The sequence below is a fragment of the Rana temporaria genome, chromosome 6 (genome assembly GCF_905171775.1).
Source record: "Rana temporaria chromosome 6, aRanTem1.1, whole genome shotgun sequence".
In the NCBI taxonomy this organism is placed as follows: domain Eukaryota; kingdom Metazoa; phylum Chordata; class Amphibia; order Anura; family Ranidae; genus Rana; species Rana temporaria.
In genome coordinates this window covers 208,599,036-208,620,316 of record NC_053494.1, presented here as the reverse complement: position 1 = coordinate 208,620,316, position 21,281 = coordinate 208,599,036, and the positions used below count along the sequence as shown (strand labels likewise).

At 47.4% G+C, this 21,281-nt stretch overlaps 1 protein-coding gene across 1 annotated transcript in view; it reads left to right on the top strand.

Annotated features, from left to right (window-relative positions):
- The window catches only part of TMBIM1 (transmembrane BAX inhibitor motif containing 1), a 113,709-nt gene extending 94,520 nt beyond the window's left edge, over window positions 1–19,189 (top strand). The window contains exons 11-12 of the mRNA XM_040358192.1: window positions 11,945–11,998; window positions 18,541–19,189. Coding sequence (XP_040214126.1) covers window positions 11,945–11,998; window positions 18,541–18,684 — 198 coding nt within the window. The 3' untranslated portion in view covers window positions 18,685–19,189. The remainder of the gene's footprint in view (window positions 1–11,944; window positions 11,999–18,540) is intronic.
- The last annotated feature ends 2,092 nt before the right edge of the window (window positions 19,190–21,281 follow it).

The following is a 21,281-nucleotide window of genomic DNA, read 5'->3' as shown; positions in this document are numbered from 1 at the left end:
CTTCCTCTGACCCTCTGTTGGCTCTTCCTCTGACCCTCTGTTGGCTCTTCCTCTGACCCTCTGTTGGCTCTTCCTCTGACCCTCTGTTGGCTCTTCCTTTGACCCTCTGTTGGCTCTTCCTCTGACCCGCTGTTGGCTCCTCCTCTGACCCTCTGTTGGCTCTTCCTCTGGCCCTCTGTTGGCTCTTCCTCTGACCCTCTGTTGGCTCTTCCTTTGACCCTCTGTTGGCTCTTCCTCTGACCCTCTGTTGGCTCCTCCTCTGACCCTCTGTTGGCTCCTCCTCTGAACCTCTGTTGGCTCTTCCTCTGACCCGCTGTTGGCTCTTCCTCTGACCCGCTAGCAGGTGTTCCAATCGTTCCGCACTACATCAAAAAAATAAATAAAAATAAAATAATGGTAAATATAAAAGTTTTGCCTTACTTTTGCACTACTGAGACTTCAAAGTTAACGCCATTTTGCCGCGATTTCAGGGAATAACTGTGTAAACTTGGAGGTCTCTGGACCTCAACTCGCATCAAAGTCGGACCAAAGTAGTACAGGGAGTACTTTGAAGTCGGAGGGAACCCCTCATAATGGGCACAGCGGGTGTACAGACCCGGGAACTCAGCACAGGCATGATGGGGACCCCTTATAATGGTGATAGCGAGTGTGCAAAGCCAGGAACTCGGCACAGGGATTTCATGAATAGAGTCCCCAAATATATTTATAAATATCTGAGGATAACAGATTGGAAGAGATTGTACCGTGTGTGGCTGGGTTTAAATCTGGCTTCGATCCAGAGAGAAGTTTTCTTGCACATTTGTGTTCAGCTAAAATGAGTGGATTGTAGGTTCAGATTGTACTGTGTGTGTCCATCTGGTGATCCAACCTATCGGCATTGCAGGAAAAAAAAAGCTTCGATTTTTTTGGGGTGACCCTTTAATCCCCCACGTTCTCATCACTTCTATAAATCCTCTCATCCTCTTCCCTTGTAATTGCTCCTCAGACACGGAGAGGTGATGTTTACTCCCTGCCCCCAATCCTCTTGTACTATTACAGTTAATAATTGTCAGTAATGAGCATCTCTGGGACTTCCCATCAGAAGTCGCTCAGCTGGTCTCTCCCGGCGGAACACTCGCCGTGACGTCACTCGCGGTGACGCTAACCATACACCGTCTCTAAAAATGTCAACAAACAGGAAAGGAGGGTGTGGCGCGCGTAGCCAAAAGGTTTATACAAGGAGAGAACGCTTTCAAGAACGCCATGCCAGGACGCAAGGCTGAGACGTCGGCTAGTGACACCCTGTGGCTATATTTGGAACTGCAGAAAAAAGGACATTAAAGTGTAACTAAGGCCCCTTTTACACTTTTGTGCAACTTGTCCTGCAACTTAGAACTGCAAAGTCGCATGACAAATTGTACCCCATGATTTCCAATGAGTACCATTCATATGTGCGCACCGACTTCAATGTACTCCCTGTACTACTTTGGTCCGACTTTGATGCGAGTTGAGGTCCAGAGACCTCAAGTTTACACAGTTATTCCCTGAAATCGCGGCAAAATGGCGTGACTTTGAAGTCGCAGTAGTGCAAAAGTAAGGCAAAACTTTTATATTTACTATTATTTTTATTTTTCTGATGTAGTGTGGAACGATTAGAACACCTGCTAGGTGTTTATTGCGTCAGTGCCCCCGTTAGGGATATTCCCCCCTCTCTATTTGCCCTGTTTACCTTTTTATAATCGAAAGTGAAAGAAAATCACACATTTTGGGTTGTCCCCAGAAAAATAAAGAGGAAATCTTTCAATGGGGACACTAGTTCTGGTGACACCAGGTGCGTCGGGAGGGGGTGGCTAGCCGTGGCTGAAGCCCCGAATGTGAACCTGTGAAGCCCGAGTCTCACGATGGTAGGACTGCATTATTAGCCCCGAGCCGCCGAGCACCGGGATTGATCTGATCCCGAGCGCCACCTAATGTAGCCGAGTGCGGCCGAGTCCCATAGCGAGTCCCGCCTTCTGGAGCCTGCGCAACGCCTATGATGGACGTCCCACTGGTCCGATGCCGCGACTGCGGGATGTGTGACATCCATCATAGGCGCTGCACTGGCTCCAGAAGGCGGGAATTACAATACGGCCGCCTCGCCAGCGCAACATCCCTGCTCGGTGCTCGGGTGGCTCTGCTCTCCTCAAGGCTCCTCGGCACTCCTCCCCTCCAGCCAAGCTCCTTGGCTCTCTGATGGAATGACTGCCTGCTGCTGTGACACCGCTGACCTGAGGTAGATCAGAACCGTCAGACAGTGTAATAATGTGTATGTAAATGTCAGTGTATGTCGGGGTAGGTAGGTCTGTGTATGTAGGTAACTACCGTCGGTGCAGGTAGGTCAGTGTATGTAGGTCCGTGTATGTCAGGTAGGTCAGTGTATGTAGGTCAGTGTATGTCAGGTAGGTCAGTGTATGTCAGGTAGGTCAGTGTATGTAGGTCACTACCGTCGGTGTATGTAAGTCATGTATATCACGTGCTAGCCAAAAAAAAAAAGCCTGCGTCACATACAAAAAAGGTCCAGAACTCTGTATTGTCTTGTCACAAGATGGTGATGTTGGAGGAAATGTCTTCCATCCCCAGCAGTGTTAATTTTGTTCACTAAAATATTTTCGTCAATTAAATTAACACTATTTTAGTCTGCAAAAATGCGACTAAAACAGCATTTCAGTCAAAAGAATATGACTAAAATTAAATTGAAATTTAACGTCAAAATTAACACTGGTTATATACAGTGCCTTTAAAAAGTATTTATACCCCTTGAAAGCTTTTCATGTTGCAACCAAAAACGTAAATTTATTTTATTGGTATTTTATGTGATAGACCAACACATAATTGTAAAGTGGAAGGAAAATGATAAATGGAGAAGTATAAAGCAGGGTAGGTTATAAAAATAAATCTCCCAAGCTTTGAACATCTCACGGAGCTCTGTTCAATCCATCATCCGAAAATGGAAAGAGTATGGCACAACTGCAAACCTACCAAGACATGGTCGTCCACCTAAAACTGACCGGGCCGGGCAAGGAGAGCATTCATCAGAGAAGCAGCCAAGAGGCCCATGGTAACTCTGGAGGAGCTGCAGAGATCCACAGCTCAGGTGGGAGAATCTGTCCACAGGACAACTATTAGTGGTCTCTCCACAAATCTGCCCTTTATGGAAGGGTAACAAGAAGAAAGACATTGGAGAAAGAAAGACATAAGAAGTCCTGTTTGCAGTTTGTGAGAAGCCATGTGGGGGAGGGGACACAGCAAACATGTGGAAGAAGGTGCTCTGGTCAGATGAGACCAAAATGTAACTTTTTGGCCTAAAAGTAAAACACTATGTTTGGCAGAAAACTAACACTGCACATCACCCTGAACACACCATCCCCACTGTGAAACATGGTGGTGGCAGCATCATGTTGGGGGAATGTTTTTCTTCAGCAGGGACAGGGAAGCTGGTCAGAGTTGATGGGAAGATGGATGGAGCCAAATACAGGGCAATCTTAGAAGAAAACCTGTTAGAGTCTGCAAAAGACTTGAGACTGGGGTAGGAGGTTCACCTTCCAGCAGGACAACAACCCTAAACATACAGCCAGAGCTACAATGGAATGGTTTAGATCAAAGCCTATTCATGTGTTAGAATCGCCCAGTCACAGTCCAGACCTAAATCACATTGAGAATCTGTGGCAAGACTTGAAAATTGATGATCACAGATGCTCTCCATCCAATCTGACAGAACTTGAGATATTTTACAAAGAAGAATGGGCAGAAATGTCCCTCTCTAGATGTGCAAAGCTGGTAGAGACACCCCCAAAAAGACTTGCAGCTGTAATTGCAGAGAAAGGCGGTTCTACAAAGTATTGACTCCGGGGGGCGCCATACAAATGTACCTCACACACTTTTCACACATTTATTTTTAATACATTTTGAAAACCATTTATCATTTTCCTTCCACTTCACAATTATGTGCCACTTTGTGTTGGTCCATCACATAAAATTCCAATAAAATACATTTACGTTTCGCAATGGCTAAATCCGTGTGGGTGGTCCTGTTTGCCCACCTCCCGCCCAACATCCTTCAACCTAAAAATCAGAGGATCTGGGAGAAAAATTGTCAGGCAAACAGCAGCTGCATGCAATCAGATGCAGTTATTGTTTGGTAGCCTAACAGCCACGGGGAGTCAGAATACCATAACTGGAAAGCCCTGTACACACGGCCCGGAATCTCGTCAGGAAAAAAAACATTGTTTTTCCTGACGAGATTCTTGGCAAGATTCTATTGCCGGCTGAGTCTACACACGGACCATTCAAAAGAACCGCCGTTCTTTTGAATGGCACTAACACAGTGACATCATGGATGTCACATTCAATGCCGTCACCGCCATCTTGCTTCACCCTACCTATTCTTCGGAAGCTACCGCGCATGCATCAAAGTCATTTTTGAGCATGTGCAGGTTTCCATGGAGAGGTACGTATACAGACGCTTGGGTTTCTCTGGGAAACACTGCCGAGAATCTCACGGCGAGAAAATAGAAAGCCTGTTCTCTATTTTTCTCATCGAGATTCTGGGCAGTTTGACAAGAAACCTCAAAGCCTCGTACACACGCTCGGGATACTTGGCAAGAAAGCTCTGCCAGCAGTTTTCTTGCTGAGAAAATCGTGCGTGTGTACGAGGCTGAAGGAAAGATTCCTCCATCCAGGGCTGCCATCAGGGGGGTACAAGCATTACACCTATAAGAGGCCTGATGGGGCCTGGTGGCCCCCCTCCCGTTGTTTTTTTTATTTTTTATTATTATTATCATTTTATTTTGCATTACACCTGAAAGAAACCCGATGGTCCCCAGCAGTGGCGTCTCCAGCTTTCATATTTAGGGGGGGCACATGGGGGGACAGGGACAAAAGTAGGGGGGCCAACTATAAAATGCAATTATATATATATCCTGGGGCCCTTTACTACGATCCCACTATGGGCCCTTTCATATGTTCTGCAGTGAGCTCCCTTCCTACTATACTGGGGCCCCCCAGGGTGGCAGAAAACAAGAGATATATGTCACCAGCACACCAAGAAAATATAAGGGTCCAAAGCAGTGGGAGAACTATCAGGGTTGCAAATATTGTCTTGCCACCTGGCCCTGGTGTTCTGCCACAGTGGGGATCCCCAGCTGTCCTGTCCCTGCTATTTACAGCGCTGGTCTGGCATCTTTCTCCTTGGCAGCGGTGGCAGTCTATTAGGACCTAGTGCTGGTGACATTATGGGTGCATGCAGGGGAAGGCTGGCACTATTGGTTATAGAGAGCTGAGCCCCCAGCTGGTCACCTAGCAGCAGTAATGCTGTATAACCTTCTCTGTTGACATGCTGATCGGCATGTGATCCAGGTGATGCTCCCAGTCAGATCTAATAAACACAGTATTTATTAGCATCAAGAATACAACCACATAAATATAATCAACCGTATGATCAGCAGCCATGTGGGCTCTATGCCTGTAAAGTGTGGGCTTTGATCAATAAAATCACTGATATTTATGACTAGGATTTGACTAAGAGCATCACCTGGATTGTATCCCGATCAGCATGTCAGAGAAGGGTCCACTGCTGCTAAGCAACCTGCAGGGAGCTCAACTGTCTACAACCAATAGAGATGGGCTCCGGTGTGTTTGAAATCCCACATGCCCGATCACGCCAGGAAGCCGACACTCCACAGTGCTAATCAATGTATGGGCTGCCTAAGAGCTAAGACCAGCCATAGACAGTTTAAATCTCAGCTGGTTCAGCAGAAACTGGCTGAGATTTGAACCATTAATGAGCAGATTCTCTTATAATTATCACTAGTGGTTGCTGTATAGTCACTAGTGATAATCACTGTTTGTCGGGAGAATATAATTGCTGGGCAGGAGGAATATTCCCCTGTCAGCACTGTCTGTTGCTGGGGGAATCATGCAAGTTTCTTTCCTGCAATCTGTGGATGCAGGAAAGAAATTTGCACCGTATATTATCTGCCTAACTGAAAGTGAAAGTAAATTGTGAATGTTTTGAAAGAACAGGAGAGGGGGGGGGGAGACAGATGGGGGGGAGAGAGAAGGGATGGAGATAATGCAGTTCAGTGATTACAGTGTACTGCAGTCTGCAGTGCACACACTTAAACACGGTCCAGGCTAGAATATCTGGTTGCGTGAGCGCTCGCATTATGCAGTGATGGCGAGCAGAGGGAGGGGGAGGAATCCCCCGCAGAGCTGACTGGGGACGCTTTCCCTCTCGGGGAGCAAAATACAAAAATTGCAAAAAAAAAAAAAAAAAAATATATTTTTTTTGGGGGGGGGGGGGCACATGGTGGGGCACAGCATGATGTTGGGGGGGTCAGGGCCCCCTCTGGCCCCCCCTAGGGACGCCCCTGGTCCCCAGGGCCCCTTACAGGCTCGGCTGGCCCCCCTCCCGTTTTTGCGCTTATTATCTCGCATCAAGAGAGAAGAGATTACACCTGTTTTTCTTCGACAGCTACCCCCCCCCCCCCCCCGGTTCTCTGCTCCAGCAGGGGGGCCCTGCTGTGTAAGGGGCCCCAAAATTTGTGCCGAATGCAGAGACAAAAATCTCAGCATTTCTCCTCCATTGTAACCGAAGATATGACTGAGGCTTGTGATTCTACAAAAATTTCAGAGCTCAAAAAGTTTATGTTGGGGATTCTGAGTAATTGTGGCTTAGGCCTTGAGATCTAAAATGCTAAAAAGAAATAAAGAGCTAATCACAGAGCAAGTTAGCCAGACAACTAATGATAGTAATAGTAAATGTAATAAACACATTTTTTTGAAAATAACAAACATGTCATAGAAGAAAAAGATGAGAGTGGAGCTCTTATTCAATAATGGGTAATATACTCAAAGAATGAATATGATGAGTATCCAAACATATAAATAAATGTGAAAAAAAAGTCCAACTAAAGCCCCATGGTAGGAATCGGTTCATTTAAAGGTAAAAATATCACGGGGATAACTTGATAGAAGAAAAAAAACACACAAAACATCAATCCAAACATTGACTGTTCAATTTATGAATTGGCCACTCACCTCCAACAATGACCCGAGGGTCAAACAGGGCTCATCAGATAGTCAGATAAGGAATCCTGCTGATGGATCTTCCTCAGGGAAAATCACGTGACCAGAGACGCAACGCGTCAGGTGGAGCCTTGTGACGTCAGTTCCGGTGGTGTTTTTTTACGGAAGTGCGGTGAGGAGGCTAGTGTGTCGAAAAAGAAAAAAATAGGGGTATTGGCCCTAATCGGACTTTCAGCGGCACAGTAAACAATAGGGATGTGTAAAAAATGTATATACATGTTTCATAGAAAAAGAGAACCACACATATGACATTGAATGCAAGGACAATACAAAAATGTAAAATCATTCATATGAATACATATAAATGATGAGAACCCTAATGCATCAACGCGTTTCACCTTGGGGCTTCTTCAGGATGCAAATTCAGGAAAAAACAGTAATTGTAGAAGCAAGAAAGGGATCTCACTCTTACAAATTCGATTCTTGGTTAGGCGAGTGTGTCACTACTTGTAATGGTTTTGCACAGAGCAACCCTGATCCTCCTCTTCCGGGGTCCCCCCTGGTGCTCCTACGCTCCTCCCCCTGATGAGTACCCCCAAAGCAACCTGTTTGCTATGGGGGCACTTGTGTTGGTTCCCTCCCGAGAAGGCGGTGTTTGTTTATAGACACAGCATGCCTTGCCCCCACCCACTATGATGCCCAATAATCTATAGTTACTCCCTTTATTCTAACCTGCCCCATTCTATCCAAAACGTAAAAAAAAAATGGATATAGATGCCGGGGCAGATCCACAAAAGAATTACGCCGGAGTATCTATTGATACGCCGGCGTAATTTTAAATTTCCCGCGTCGTATCTTTGTTTTTGTATCACAAAACAAGATACGACGGCATCTCGGGTCGATCCGACAGGCGTACGTCTTAGTACTCCGTCGGATCTAAGATGCAATTTTTCGGCGGCCGCTAGGTGGCGTTTCCGCCGAGTTCCGCGTCGAGTATGCAAATTAGCTCGTTACGGCGATCCACGAACGAACGTACGTCCGGCAGGCGCATTTTTTTTACGTCGTTTGCGTTCGGCTTTTTCCGGCGTATAGTTAAAGCTGCTATTATGAGGCGTACTCGATGTTAAGTATGGCCGTCGTTCCCGCCTCGCATTTTGAATTTTTTTTACGTTGTTTGCGCAAGTCGTTCGCGAATAGGGATTTGCATAGAATGACGTCACCGTCTTAAACATTGGCTTGTTCCGGTTTCATTTCGAGCATGCGCACTGGGATACCCCCACGGACGGCGCATGCGCAGTTAAAAAAAAAAACGTTGTTTACGTCGGGTCACGACGTATTTACATAAAACACGCCCCCATCACAGAGATTTGAATGCCGCGCCATTACGCCGCCGTAACTTACGGCGCAAATTCTTTGAGAATTCTAAAAAAAATAATAAGTTACGGCGGCGTAATGTATCTTAGATACGCTACGCCCGGCGGAATAATGTGCCGCTGACTGTGGATCTACCCCGCCATTTTTTTGGGTACTTATCCATGTAAACATAAGCTGTGCACATGTGATGCCACCCTACACTTATTTACAAGGGCAATGATCTACACAAAGTATAATTTCATTGGATTATTAATTTCTTGGAATGTGAATCTTGCCCAGACTCGTATGGAGCTTGAAAAATATTTTTTGTTTCCCTAATTCACTGCAAGAAGATTCCTGTTCCCAATCGTTTGCTTTCCCGGGTGACGCAACTCCTTATAATTACACTTTTATATGACTGGTGTACAGCTCCAAACGCTTTTTGTTTATTCCAGATCTGATACTTTAGTTTCTATAATTATCTTGCTATGGGGTATTCTGTATTCCTAAATACATGCCAGAACTTTACTGTCTTTACCAACCTGCCTACTGGGCACTTTTATCCCCTTCCTGCCCAGGCCAATTTTTTTTTAGCTTTCAGCGCTGTCACACTTACAACGACAATTACGTCGCCGTGCAACACTGTACACAAACAACACTGTTATCCTATTTTTTTTCTCACACAAATAGAGCTTTCTTTTGGAGGTTTTTAACCACTTAACGCCCGCCGCACGACTATTTACGTCCGCAAAATGGCACGGACAGGCAGAAGGGCGTATATATACGTCATTGCCTTCTAGCGGGTGGGGGGTCCGATCGGCACCCATCCCCCCCCCCCCCCCCCGCTGCGTGCGGCGGGCGGATTCCCTCCGGGAGCGACCCGGGACGACGGCGCGGCTATTCGTTTATAGCCGCTCCGTCGCGATCGCTCCCCGGAGCTGAAGTACGGGGAGAGCCGCGTGTAAACACGGCTTCCCCGTGCTTCACTGTGGCGGCGCATCGATCGTGTCACCCCCTTTATAGGGAGACACAATCGATGACATCAGACCTACAGCCACACCCCTCTACAGTTGTAAACACACACTAGGTGAACCCTAACTCCTTCAGCGCCCCCTGTGGTTAACTCCCAAACTGCAACTGTCATTTTCACAATAAACAATGCAATTTAAATGCATTTTTTGCTGTGAAAATGACAATGGTCCCAAAAATGTGTCAAAATTGTCGGAAGTGTCCGCCATAATGTCGCAGTCATGAAAAAAATCGCTGATCGCCGCCATTAGTAGTAAAAAAAATAAAAATAATAAAAATGCAATAAAAATATCCCCTATTTTGTAAACGCTATAAATTTTGCTCAAACCAATCGATAAACGCTTATTGCGATTTTTTTTTTTTTACCAAAAATAGGTAGAAGAATACGTATCGGCCTAAACTGAGGGAAAATAAATTTTTATATATGTTTTTGGGGGATATTTATTACAGTAAAAAGTAAAAAATATTGCATTTTTTCAAAATTGACGCTCTATTTTTGTTTATAGCGCAAAAAATAAAAACCGCAGAGGTGATCAAATACCACCAAAATAAATCTCTATTTGTGGGGAAAAAAGGACGCCAATTTTGTTTGGGAGCCACGTCCCACGACCGCGCAATTGTCTGTTAAAGCAACGCAGTGCCGAATTGTAAAAACGCCTTTGGGCATTTAGCAGCATATTGGTCCGGGGCTTAAGTGGTTAAGAACCACTGGGTTTTTATTCTTTGGTAAATAAAGACTGAAAATGTTGGGGAAAAAAACTCAGGGCTAGATTCAGATAGCCCGCCGTAAAGCTACGCCGCCGTAACTTAGTGAGGCAGGGGCTGGATTCACAAAGAACCTGAGCCCTAAGTTGCAGCGGCGTAGCGTAAATCTGCCGGCGTGAGCGCGCCGAATTCAAATTCTGAAGAGGTGGGCGTGTTTTATGTAAATAAAACATGACCCCGCGTAAATGACGTCTCTAACGAACGGCGCATGCGCCGTCCGTGAACGTATCCCAGTGCGCATGCTCCTAATCACGTCGCAAATAGTCAATGCTTTTGACGTGAACGTAATTTACGCAAAGCCCTATTCGCGAACGACTTACGCAAAATTAGACGCTGTCCCGACGTCCATACTTTACATTAGATACGCCTCATATAGCAGGAGTAACCTTACGCCGGAATAAGCCTTACGTAAACGACGTAAAAAAATCCGCCGGGCGCACATACGTTTCTGAATCTGCGTATCTTGCTCATTTGCATATTCTACGCCAAAATCGCCAGAAGGGCCACCTAGCGGCCAGCGTAAATATGCACCCTAAGATACGACGGCGTAAGAGACTTACGTCGGTCGTATCTTACCAAAATTCCGGCGTATCTTGCTTTCTGAATACAGAAAAAAGATACGCCGGCGCATTCTAGAAGTTACGCGGCGTATCAACAGATACGCCAACGTAACTTCTTACTGAATCTAGCCCTCAATGTTTTCATCATTTATTAGAAAATTTTACAAACAGGTAATTTTTCTTCTTCACTGATGTGCACTGATAAGACGGCACCGATGAGGCTGCACTGATTGGCACTGATGAGGCTGCACTGATAAGACGGCACTGATGAGGCTGCACTGATGGGGACTGATGAGGCTGCACTGATGGGCACTGATGAGGCTGCACTGATGAGGCAGCACTGATAGCAATTGATAGGTGGCACTGATTGACAGCACCGGTGGGCACTGTTGGGACTGCACTGATAATCAAGACACTGATAATCCATGTTGATTTCCCTTTTGGAGAAGCCGGTTTTCGGCTCTCTTCTCCTCTCCTCACGCAGTCCGCCTTCTGAAAGGAGTGTCGATAACCGGCTTCTGTTGACATCTGTGATCAGTTGTGATTAGACACAGCAGATCACCTGGTAAAGAGACCCCGATTGGCTCTTTACCTCAATATGCGATCACAGATTGTGCCGCCTGCTCCCCACAGCTGGCACGATCACGTCATGCCATCATATGACTGTGTCCCAGAACGAGCCGGCTGCGCTGTAGCCGTCATTCAGTGGTTAAATAGGAACTGTTGTGCGCTCCTGAAGCTTCCCTCCAACCACTTTGCATATTATTTTATATATACTGTGATTCTGTACTTGCCAAACATGCTGCAGAAATCTCCCTCCACTGAGTCTGGCTTCAAAGAAATTGTGACTTTGGTAAAGTGTAAAACTTAAAGCGGAAGTAAACCCATCTATTTGATAGTTTAAAAAAACAGTTAACATTCCCGGCATGCCGGAAATGCTAGATGTCACATTTGCTTGTGCTCTCAACCAAACTGTCAAACCATCCAATGGCTGGTTTCATAACTGATCACATGTGCAGCATCGTGACAGTTGCAGATTAAACAGAGGCCAAGATGGCAGCTTCCTTGGCTGAAAACAATAGGAGGGTTTACTTCCACTTTAAATACTGTAAATTCTAATCCTTTTGGCCCAACATGGGGGCTCTTACATCTGCTTTCAGATATTTGATCCAATGTCTCTTCTTCTGTTCCAGATAAAATGGCTGCACATGCTGTACGCTGCGATTGCCGCCATCGTTTTCACTCTGGTAAGTTTATTTATCTATACATGCACCATACAATGACGTTGTATAATAGTATAAGGAATAGAGGTAATGATGGGCTTGTACTCGCCCTTATGTAAAAAATGCATTCTTTTTTTTTTTTTAACTCTGAGGAAGCATGCTTCCCTCCCCAAATGCATCAACCGTAGAGATGTGTCCTCCTCCATACTGGAGTTGTATATGATGCGTTTTATCCTTTTATGTTTGGGAGTATGCTTTTGGCGTTTTTTAATAACATTTCTAAGATGTTCTAAGTAATGCACTAGACATTTGTGTCCTCCCTTTTTTTTTTCTGCATAAATGCCTATCGTTATAGTTAGGGTTGTCCCGATACCGATACTAGTATCGGTATCGGGACCGATACCGAGCATTTGCCCGATATCACGGGGGAAAAGCTCCGATGCTTCACCCGATACCTGGACAGTCAGGGTGATCACTGCGGTGGGGGAGTTACAAGCACCGATCACCGTTGACTGTACTCGTATTCCTCCTCCAGCCCCCCTCCATTCTGCTGCTGTACCCCTCCTGGTCCCCCTCCATACTGCCATCTCCCTCCGTGTCTCCCTCCATACTGCCTTCTCCCTCCGTGTCCCCCTCCATATTGCCATCTCCCTCCGTGTCCCCCTCCATATTGCCATCTCCCTCCGTGTCGCCCTCCATACTGCCTTCTCCCTCCGTGTCGCCCTCCATACTGCCTTCTCCCTCCGTGTCGCCCTCCATACTGCCTTCTCCCTCCGTGTCGCCCTCCATACTGCCTTCTCCCTCCGTGTCCCCCTCCATACTGCCTTCTCCCTCCGTGTCTCCCTCCATACTGCCTTCTCCCTCCGTGTCCCCCTCCATACTGCCTTCTCCCTCCGTGTCCCCCTCCATACTGCCTTCTCCCTCCGTGTCCCCCTCCATACTGCCTTCTCCCTCCGTGTCGCCCTCCATACTGCCTTCTCCCTCCGTGTCCCCCTCCATACTGCCTTCTCCCTCCGTGTCCCCCTCCATACTGCCTTCTCCCTCCGTGTCTCCCTCCATACTGCCTTCTCCCTCCGTGTCTCCCTCCATACTGCCTTCTCCCTCCGTGTCGCCCTCCATACTGCCTTCTCCCTCCGTGTCGCCCTCCATACTGCCTTCTCCCTCCGTGTCTCCCTCCATACTGCCTTCTCCCTCCGTGTCTCCCTCCATACTGCCTTCTCCCTCCGTGTCCCCCTCCATACTGCCTTCTCCCTCCGTGTCCCCCTCCATACTGCCATACTTGGTTAGGCGAGTGTGTCACTACTTGTAACGGTTTTGCACAGAGCAACCCTGATTCTTTCCTCATACTGGGAAAGACCCAGTTTGAATATCAGCGGCCCCTGCAGGCAGGGCCGCCTTCAGGGGGATACAACCCATACAGATGTAAGGGGTCCGGGTGTCCTGAGGGACCTGGTCCCTCTGGAAGCCAAGGCCCCCAAATTGGCACCTCCACTTTGTTCTTTTACACACCCTGCAATAGTCTTGACTCCTGCTGGGGCTGCCCGCTGCACTGACTCCAAGCCAGGAGCCCCCCTTCTTTCTCTCCCCCTGCCCCCCTTCTTTCTCTCCCCCTGCCCCCCTTCTCTCTCTCCCCCTGCCCCCCTTCTCTCTCTCCCCCTGCCCCCCTTCTCTCTCTCCCCCTGCCCCCCTTCTTTCTCTCCCCCTGCCCCCCTTCTCTCTCTCCCCCTGCCCCCCTTCTCTCTCTCCCCCTGCCCCCCTTCTCTCTCTCCCCCTGCCCCCCTTCTCTCTCTCTCTCCCCCTGCCCCCCTTCTCTCTCTCTCCCCCTGCCCCCCTTCTCTCTCTCTCCCCCTGCCCCCCTTCTCTCTCTCTCTCTCTCTCTCCCCCTGCCCCCCTTCTCTCTCTCTCTCTCTCTCTCTCTCTCCCCCTGCCCCCCTTCTCTCTCTCTCTCTCTCTCTCTCTCCCCCTGCCCCCCTTCTCTCTCTCTCTCTCTCTCTCTCTCTCTCTCTCCCCCTGCCCCCCTTCTCTCTCTCTCTCTCTCTCTCTCTCTCCCCCTGCCCCCCTTCTCTCTCTCTCTCTCTCTCTCTCTCTCTCCCTGCCCCCCTTCTCTCTCTCTCTCTCTCTCTCTCTCCCCCCCTGCCCCCCTTCTCTCTCTCTCTCTCTCTCTCTCTCTCTCTCTCTCTCTCTCCCCCTGCCCCTCTTCTCTCTCTCCCCCTGCCCCTCTTCTCTCTCTCCCCCTGCCCCCCTTCTCTCTCTCTCTCTCCCCCTGCCCCCCTTCTCTCTCTCTCTCTCTCTCTCTCTCTCTCTCCCTGCCCCCCTTCTCTCTCTCTCTCTCTCCCCCTGCCCCCCTTCTCTCTCTCTCCCCCCTGTCCCCCTTCTCTCTCTCTCTCTCTCTCTCTCTCTCTCTCTCTCTCTCTCTCTCCCCCTGTCCCCCTTCTCTCTCTCTCTCTCTCTCTCTCCCCCTTCCCCCCCTTCTCTCTCTCTCTCTCTCTCTCTCTCTCCCCCTGCCCCCCTTCTCTCTCTCTCTCTCTCTCTCTCTCTCTCTCTCCCCCTGCCCCCCTTCTCTTTCTCTCTCCCCCTGCCCCCCTTCTCTCTCCCCCTGCCCCCCTTCTCTCTCTCTCTCTCTCTCTCTCTCTCTCTCTCTCTCCCCCTGCCCCCCTTCTCTTTCTCTCTCCCCCTGCCCCCCTTCTCTCTCCCCCTGCCCCCCTTCTCGCTCTCTCTCCCCCTTCTCTCGCTCTCCCCCTGCCCCCCTTCTCTCTCTCTCTCTCTCTCTCTCTCCCCCTGCCCCCCTTCTCTCTCTCTCCCCCTGCCCCCCTTCTCTCTCCCCCTGCCCCCCTTCTCTCTCTCTCTCTCTCTCCCCCTGCCCCCCTTCTCTCTCTCTCTCTCTCCCCCCCTGCCCCCCTTCTCTCTCTCTCTCTCTCCCCCCCTGCCCCCCTTTTCTCTCTCTCTCTCTCTCTCTCTCTCTCTCTCTCTCTCCCGCCTGCCACCCATCTCTCTCTCTCCCCCCCTGCCCCCCTTCTCTCTCTCCCCCCCTGCCCCCTTCTCTCTCTCTCTCTCTCTCTCTCTCTCTCTCTGCCAATCTCCTTCTCTCTCTCTCTCCCCCCCTGCCCCCATTCTCTCTCTCCCCCCCTTCTCTCTCCCCCTGCCCCCCTTCTCTCGCGCTCTCTCTCCCTGCCCCCTTCTCGCTCTCTGTTGGTGGTCAGGCCCGGGGGGGGGGGGGGGGGCCCAGTCCTAAAGCTGTGTTAGGGGCCCCAACATTTCTGATGGCAGGGGCCATGGAAGGTCCCGAATTACTGATGGACTGTATCACATCCTACTTATATTTGTGTATCTTTCTTGTCTATATTTATTATTGTTGTTTGACTTTGCAAGTCAATATGTGAAAATCTACATTTTAAAGGCAAAAGACCTTCTAATGTTTATGTAAAGCTTAACCCCAGGCCACCCGCCAAATACACATCTTATCTACATAAAGAGGAGCACTTTATGTGCCAAGGAATTGCAATTTATTATAACTGGGCTTGTGATCCAAATCTCCTTCCTAGATAACATAGCCAAGTCCTTAAAGCTGAACGTCACCCAAATATTTGTGTACAGCGCTGCACGACTGCGCCATTGTCAGTTAACCACTTCAAGGCCACCCACCGTATATATGCCCCGACAGGGCCGCTCTATTGCCTGAAACAACTTACCTGTGTGTTGTTTCGTGCACTAGATACTGGGGGGGGGGGCGCGCGCGCCAGCTGCACGGCGCGTGAGCCAATCCACGATCTCTCCACAGAGGGGCAGAACGGGGATCTACCTATGTAAACAGGGCAGATCCCCGTTCTGACAGGGAATTACACTGAGATGTTCTGTTCTTAGTAATCGGGAACAGCGATCTCTGTGTTCTTCTTCTTGTCAGTCCATCCCCCACACAGTTAAAAAAAATACTAGCAGGGAACACGCTTAACCCCTTGATCGCCCCGGATGTTAACCCAGGGTTCGACAAACCCCGGGCGCCAGGTCGCAATTGCGACTAGAATTGGCGACCTGGCGCAGCACAGTTGGGGTATCCTGTGTCTCCGTGCTCCCCCGCCGCGCGTTCGCGTCGGGCTGCACCGGCCGGTAATTGAGGCCGCGGCCTTCTGCAGGCCTATGCTTCCTTTTGTTATCTGGCGCCATCTTGTGGTGGCCGTTGGTATGACAAGACAACCCACAAATCTTCTTTTTTTTTTTTTTTTATTGTTTATTTATTACGGGAAAGGGACCCACACGGGTCCACATGGTACAGGGTAAAAACACAAACATCTGGGAAACATCATACAAGTAAATTAGTCCGCTGGCACATAGTACGACGAACGTACCGTCAGTGTCACACAACACAATCAAAATATGCATCAACGACAACCAAATAGCTTCCCTTAGCGTCCAACCATAGTCAGCCACCCGGGCCGAGGTTCTCATATGTACCAGAGCGAACAGGGGTCAAAAGAAAATACCCCTCTTCACTTCCTGGTAGAGACCTGTGTGCCACCCGTGAATGTTGATGAAAAGCACTAGGTCCCCATGGGCCCAATCCCGAGACAACCAGCAATTCTAATGGAGCTTCCCCTGTCTGTCTTCACTGCCATCTCCTTCCCTATAATTGGAACCCCCAAACATTATATAATTTATATATATATATATATATATATATATATATATATATATATATATATATATATATATATATCTCTATATATATATATCTCTATATATATATATATATCTCTATATATATATATATCATTTTTTATTATTATTATTCTAACACCCTAGAGAATAAAATGGCGGTCGTTGCAATACGTTCTGTCAAACCGTATTTGCGCAGCTGTCTTACAAGCGCACTTTTTTTGGGAAAAAATACACTTTTTTTAATTAAAAAAATAGGACAACAGTAAAGTTAGCCCAATTTTTTTTTACATTGTGAAAAATAATGTTACGCTGAGTAAATTGATACCCAACATGTCACGCTTCAAAATTGCGCTTGCTCCTGGAATGGCGACAAACTTTTACCCTTAAAAATCTCCATAGGCGAAGTTTAAAAAAAATTCTACAGGTTGCATGTTTTGAGTTACAGAGGAGGTCTAGGGCTAGAATTATTGCTCTTGCTCGAATGATCGCGGCGATACCTCACATGTGTGGTTTGAATGCCGTTTTCAAATGCGGGCGCTACCCACGTATGCGTTCGCTTCTGCGCGCAAGCTCATCGGGACGGGGCGCCTTCCTGGCTCCTAACTTTTTTAGCTGGCTCCTAGATTCCAAGAAAATTTGTCAAGCCATGTAAAACGCCTTCCCTGCCAGTGTCATTTATACAGTGACGGTGCTTTTTTTTTTTTTTTTTTTTTTTTGGACTCTTGGGTCTAGGGTCATCATATGTCCAATAGGGGCATAGGATGACTGAGAAATTATATAATGAATTGCATGAGATGGGACAATAATGATAAGGAATGTGTATTGTGTATCAGGTGAGAATAGCTTATCTTGGAGTCAGGACGTCTGGGTAAATGACTAGTAATTAGTTCATGTCGATTATCTGAATGTCATTATCTAAAGGAATGTGTATTGAAGTTCCTTGTGTCATGTTGTGGGTGGAGTTGAGTCATTGTCCATATTTGGTTGCTAACTGTATGGTAAAAGAAGAGCTGAGTTTACCATTAAAGGATTCATCTGTTTGGAACCAGAGAACAGAGCTGTGTGTGTCTCGTTATTCTGGGGGAAAATCCAATGGGTCCTGTCTGCTGGATTGTGGAGGGTCGGAAGATGTCTTGGGTTGGTGGAATGGAATATCGTAAACAGCGTTAACCCCTGACCGTTACACCGTGGTTCTCTTGAAAGGCAAGAACGCGGTGACGTCATCGCGTACGACGAGCATGCGCTCATCACATTCGATGCCGTCGCCGCCATCTTGCTTCACCCTACCTATGCCGTGGAAGCTACCGCGCATGCGTCAAAGTCATTTTTGAGCAGGCGCGGGTTTCCGCGGCGACGGGTAAGTATACACACTCTCGGGTTTCTCGTCGGGGGAAACAGGCCGACAAGAATCTCGACTAGAAAAAAAGAGCGCAGGTTCTCTATTTTTCTCGTCGAGATTCTGGCCAGATTTCCAGACGAGAAACCTGTGCCTCGTACACACGACCGGTTTTCTCGGCAAGAAAGCTCTGCTAGCAGTTTTCTTGCTGGTTCTTGCCGATCGTGTATACGAGGCCTAAAACGTACTTGTTTGCAACTATGCCTGTTGTCTGTGTTCTTGTATGGGGGTTACTCTGTAGACAGGTACTCTTTTTACAGCAGGGGTCTCAAACTGGCAGCCCTCCAGCTGTTGCAAAACTACAAGTCCCATAAAGAATTGCAAGGCTGACAGTTACAAGCATGTCTTCCACAGGCAGAGGCATGATGGGACTTGTAGTTTTCGCAACAGTTGGAGGGCCGCCAGTTTGAGACCCCTGCAAGTTTACAGCCAGTTACTCTTAGTAATAAGGGGCTTGAGGGTCCCTGTGCATGTTCCGCAACACAATCTAACCACTCTCTCCTTATTTCCATACCAGTTCCTCGCATTCGACACTCAGCTGGTGATCGGAAACCGCAAACACTCCATCAGCCCCGAGGAATACGTCTACGGCGCCATGAAGATTTACACCGACATCGTTTACATTTTTATCAATCTGCTGCAGCTCGTCGGCAGCAAGTAAGGACAACAAGTCTGAGCGAGAGTGCGGCCATTTTGTTCTTGAAAAGGAGGTCCTACTTTTGCCCCTTTTTTTTTCCAAGTGACTCCAGATTTCCCATTTTTTTTTATGAGCCCAAAATCCGCAAACACCGCGAGCCGGAGGACTGAGCACGATTGGAGCGAATGTTACATTTAATTTGTATCCTTGTTTATTCGCTGTTATCTTTATTTAGTCGTTGCCTTTTTTTAAACGTATTGTCTTCACCAAAGAAGAGAAGATTGGTACCCTGTAGAAGCTTTGCACTGTTATGCTATAATAAATGGCTGCAGGGTGCACTGGCACTACCAATTATGTTGCAAAAAAATCCCTTTATGCTTTACAGAAGCACAGGCGCCGTTGGTCGCCAATTGTGCGTCATTTAATTTTTCAAACGCAACTTAAGAGCTCCTCGTAGCATCTGACATACATTCAGTACAGGTTCTGTTAATTTGTGCACATTTAATTAAAGTTTGAATCTTTTAAGAAATTCCTGCACTTCGGGAGAATCCACAAACAGTGGGACGGGGTGCTTTAAAAAAAATTTTTGGGGGTTTTCTTATTTCTTTTTATTTTATAATTTTTTACACTGAAATAAAATAAAAAATTGATCACTTTTATTCCTATTACAAGGAATGTAAACATCCCTTGTAATAGAAAAAAGCATGACAGGTCCTCTTAAATATGAAATCTTGGGTCAAAAAGACCTCACATCTCATATTTAGACTTAAATGCAAAAAAAAATGGAAATTTTGTCATTTGAAAAAATTACAACAAAAAAAATTCTCTTTAAGACGCTGGGCGGGACTGACGTTTTGACGTCGCTTCCGCCCTGCTAGGCTATGGAGATGGGTGGGGGCCATCTTGCCCTCACTCGCATCCCCACACAGCAGTGTGAAGGACCCGATCAACCCGGGTCCGGTAAGCGGCGGAGAGCGGCGGGAGGGGCCCTCTCCCGCCACCGATAACGGCGATCTCGCGGCGACCGCCGTTATCGTTGACAGGACCGCTCACTGAAGAGATGGATATCTCGGTTGTGGCAGCAGCTGCTGCCGTTACCGAGATATCTATCCATCTTTAAAAACAGGAGATAAGCTGACTTAACTCAGAATCTACGCCGCCGTATGTTTAAGCGTATGCTTAAACAGAGATATGCTTAAACATATCTAAGATACGACGGCTTGCGCCGTCCTATCTTAGGTTGCAATTTTTCGGATGGCCGCTAGGTGGCGCTTCTATTGCGGTCGGCGTAAAATATGTAAATGAGTTGATACGCCGATTCACGAACGTACGCCCGGCCGCCGCAGTAGATTTACGCCGTTTCCGTAAGGCATTAGCAGGCCTAAAGTTATTCCACCTATTAGGTGGAATAACAATGTTAAAGTATGGCCGCCGTTCCTGCCGCGAGATTCGACGTTTTTACGTTGTTTGCGTAAGTCGTCCAGCAATCAGGATTTACGTCGTTTACGTCCACGTCAAAATCAATAGGCCCGTGCGGCGTACTTAGCCGCAATGCACACTGGGAAATGTAGGCGCCCGGCGCATGCGCAGTACACAAAAAACTTCAAACGTAAGGTCGAGCCCTATTAGCATTAAACACGCCCCCCTTCCACACATTTGAATTTGGCGCCCTTACGCCCGCCCACTTTAGGCTACGCCGCCGTAACATAGCAGGCAAGTACGTTGTGAATCATGTACTTGCCTAGCTAACTTACGGCGGCGTGGCCTAAACACGCTAAGCTACGCCGCCGTAACTTTGCTCCATTGTACCTGAATCTACCTAATTGTACATTATATACTACTGTCATAGAGTGGATTATTGGATTTTACAAGCATTTTAACTCGGTTCACATTGGGGATTTCTTTCAGAGAGGGGGAGAGAAGACAGCACATTACATGGTAAGACCTACCCCGAAAATAAGCCCTACTGTGTCTTTTGTTGCCAAAATTAATATAAGACCCAGGCTTTTTTTTCGAGGAAACACAGTACTAGATATGTTTACACTTTAGCTCCCTAGCTACGCAGTATTCCTTTATGACTTGCCTAGTGAGGTAAATAAATGGCCACACACACAAAAATGCGAATTTGTTTACTTGGTGGTGCACTTAGTGGTTTGATGGAAGTATCTAAAGTCGATTATTTTGTTATCATGGGCTGATTTTACATTCAGATAGTGTTTTTAGTGGAGTTTTTCTTCTACTTTTATGTTTTTTCCTATCTTTTGTAGTAAAAATGTTTCTTATGATAAACCTGAAATTTTGTAAAAAAAATCTGCTTATGTATTTTCCAGTGGTGCTCGACAGACCTACATTGATAGATGCTGTCCTTTTCCTTCTATCAGAGATAGCACTGGTAAAACCATGGAGAAGGATAATTCTCGTCTGTGGAGAAGAGCACAATGTATGTGCCTTACATTATATTGCACAGATCTCGGGGCACCCGATAGCACACCCCAAGCAAGCCACCATCTTTTGTAGGCTGACCAAAGCTTAGACTGTAGTGAAGGAGAATTCCCCGCTAGCCACACATCGCTGCAAATCCTAAATCTCCAAAACTGCGGGCCTTTGCTTGCTTTTATCCG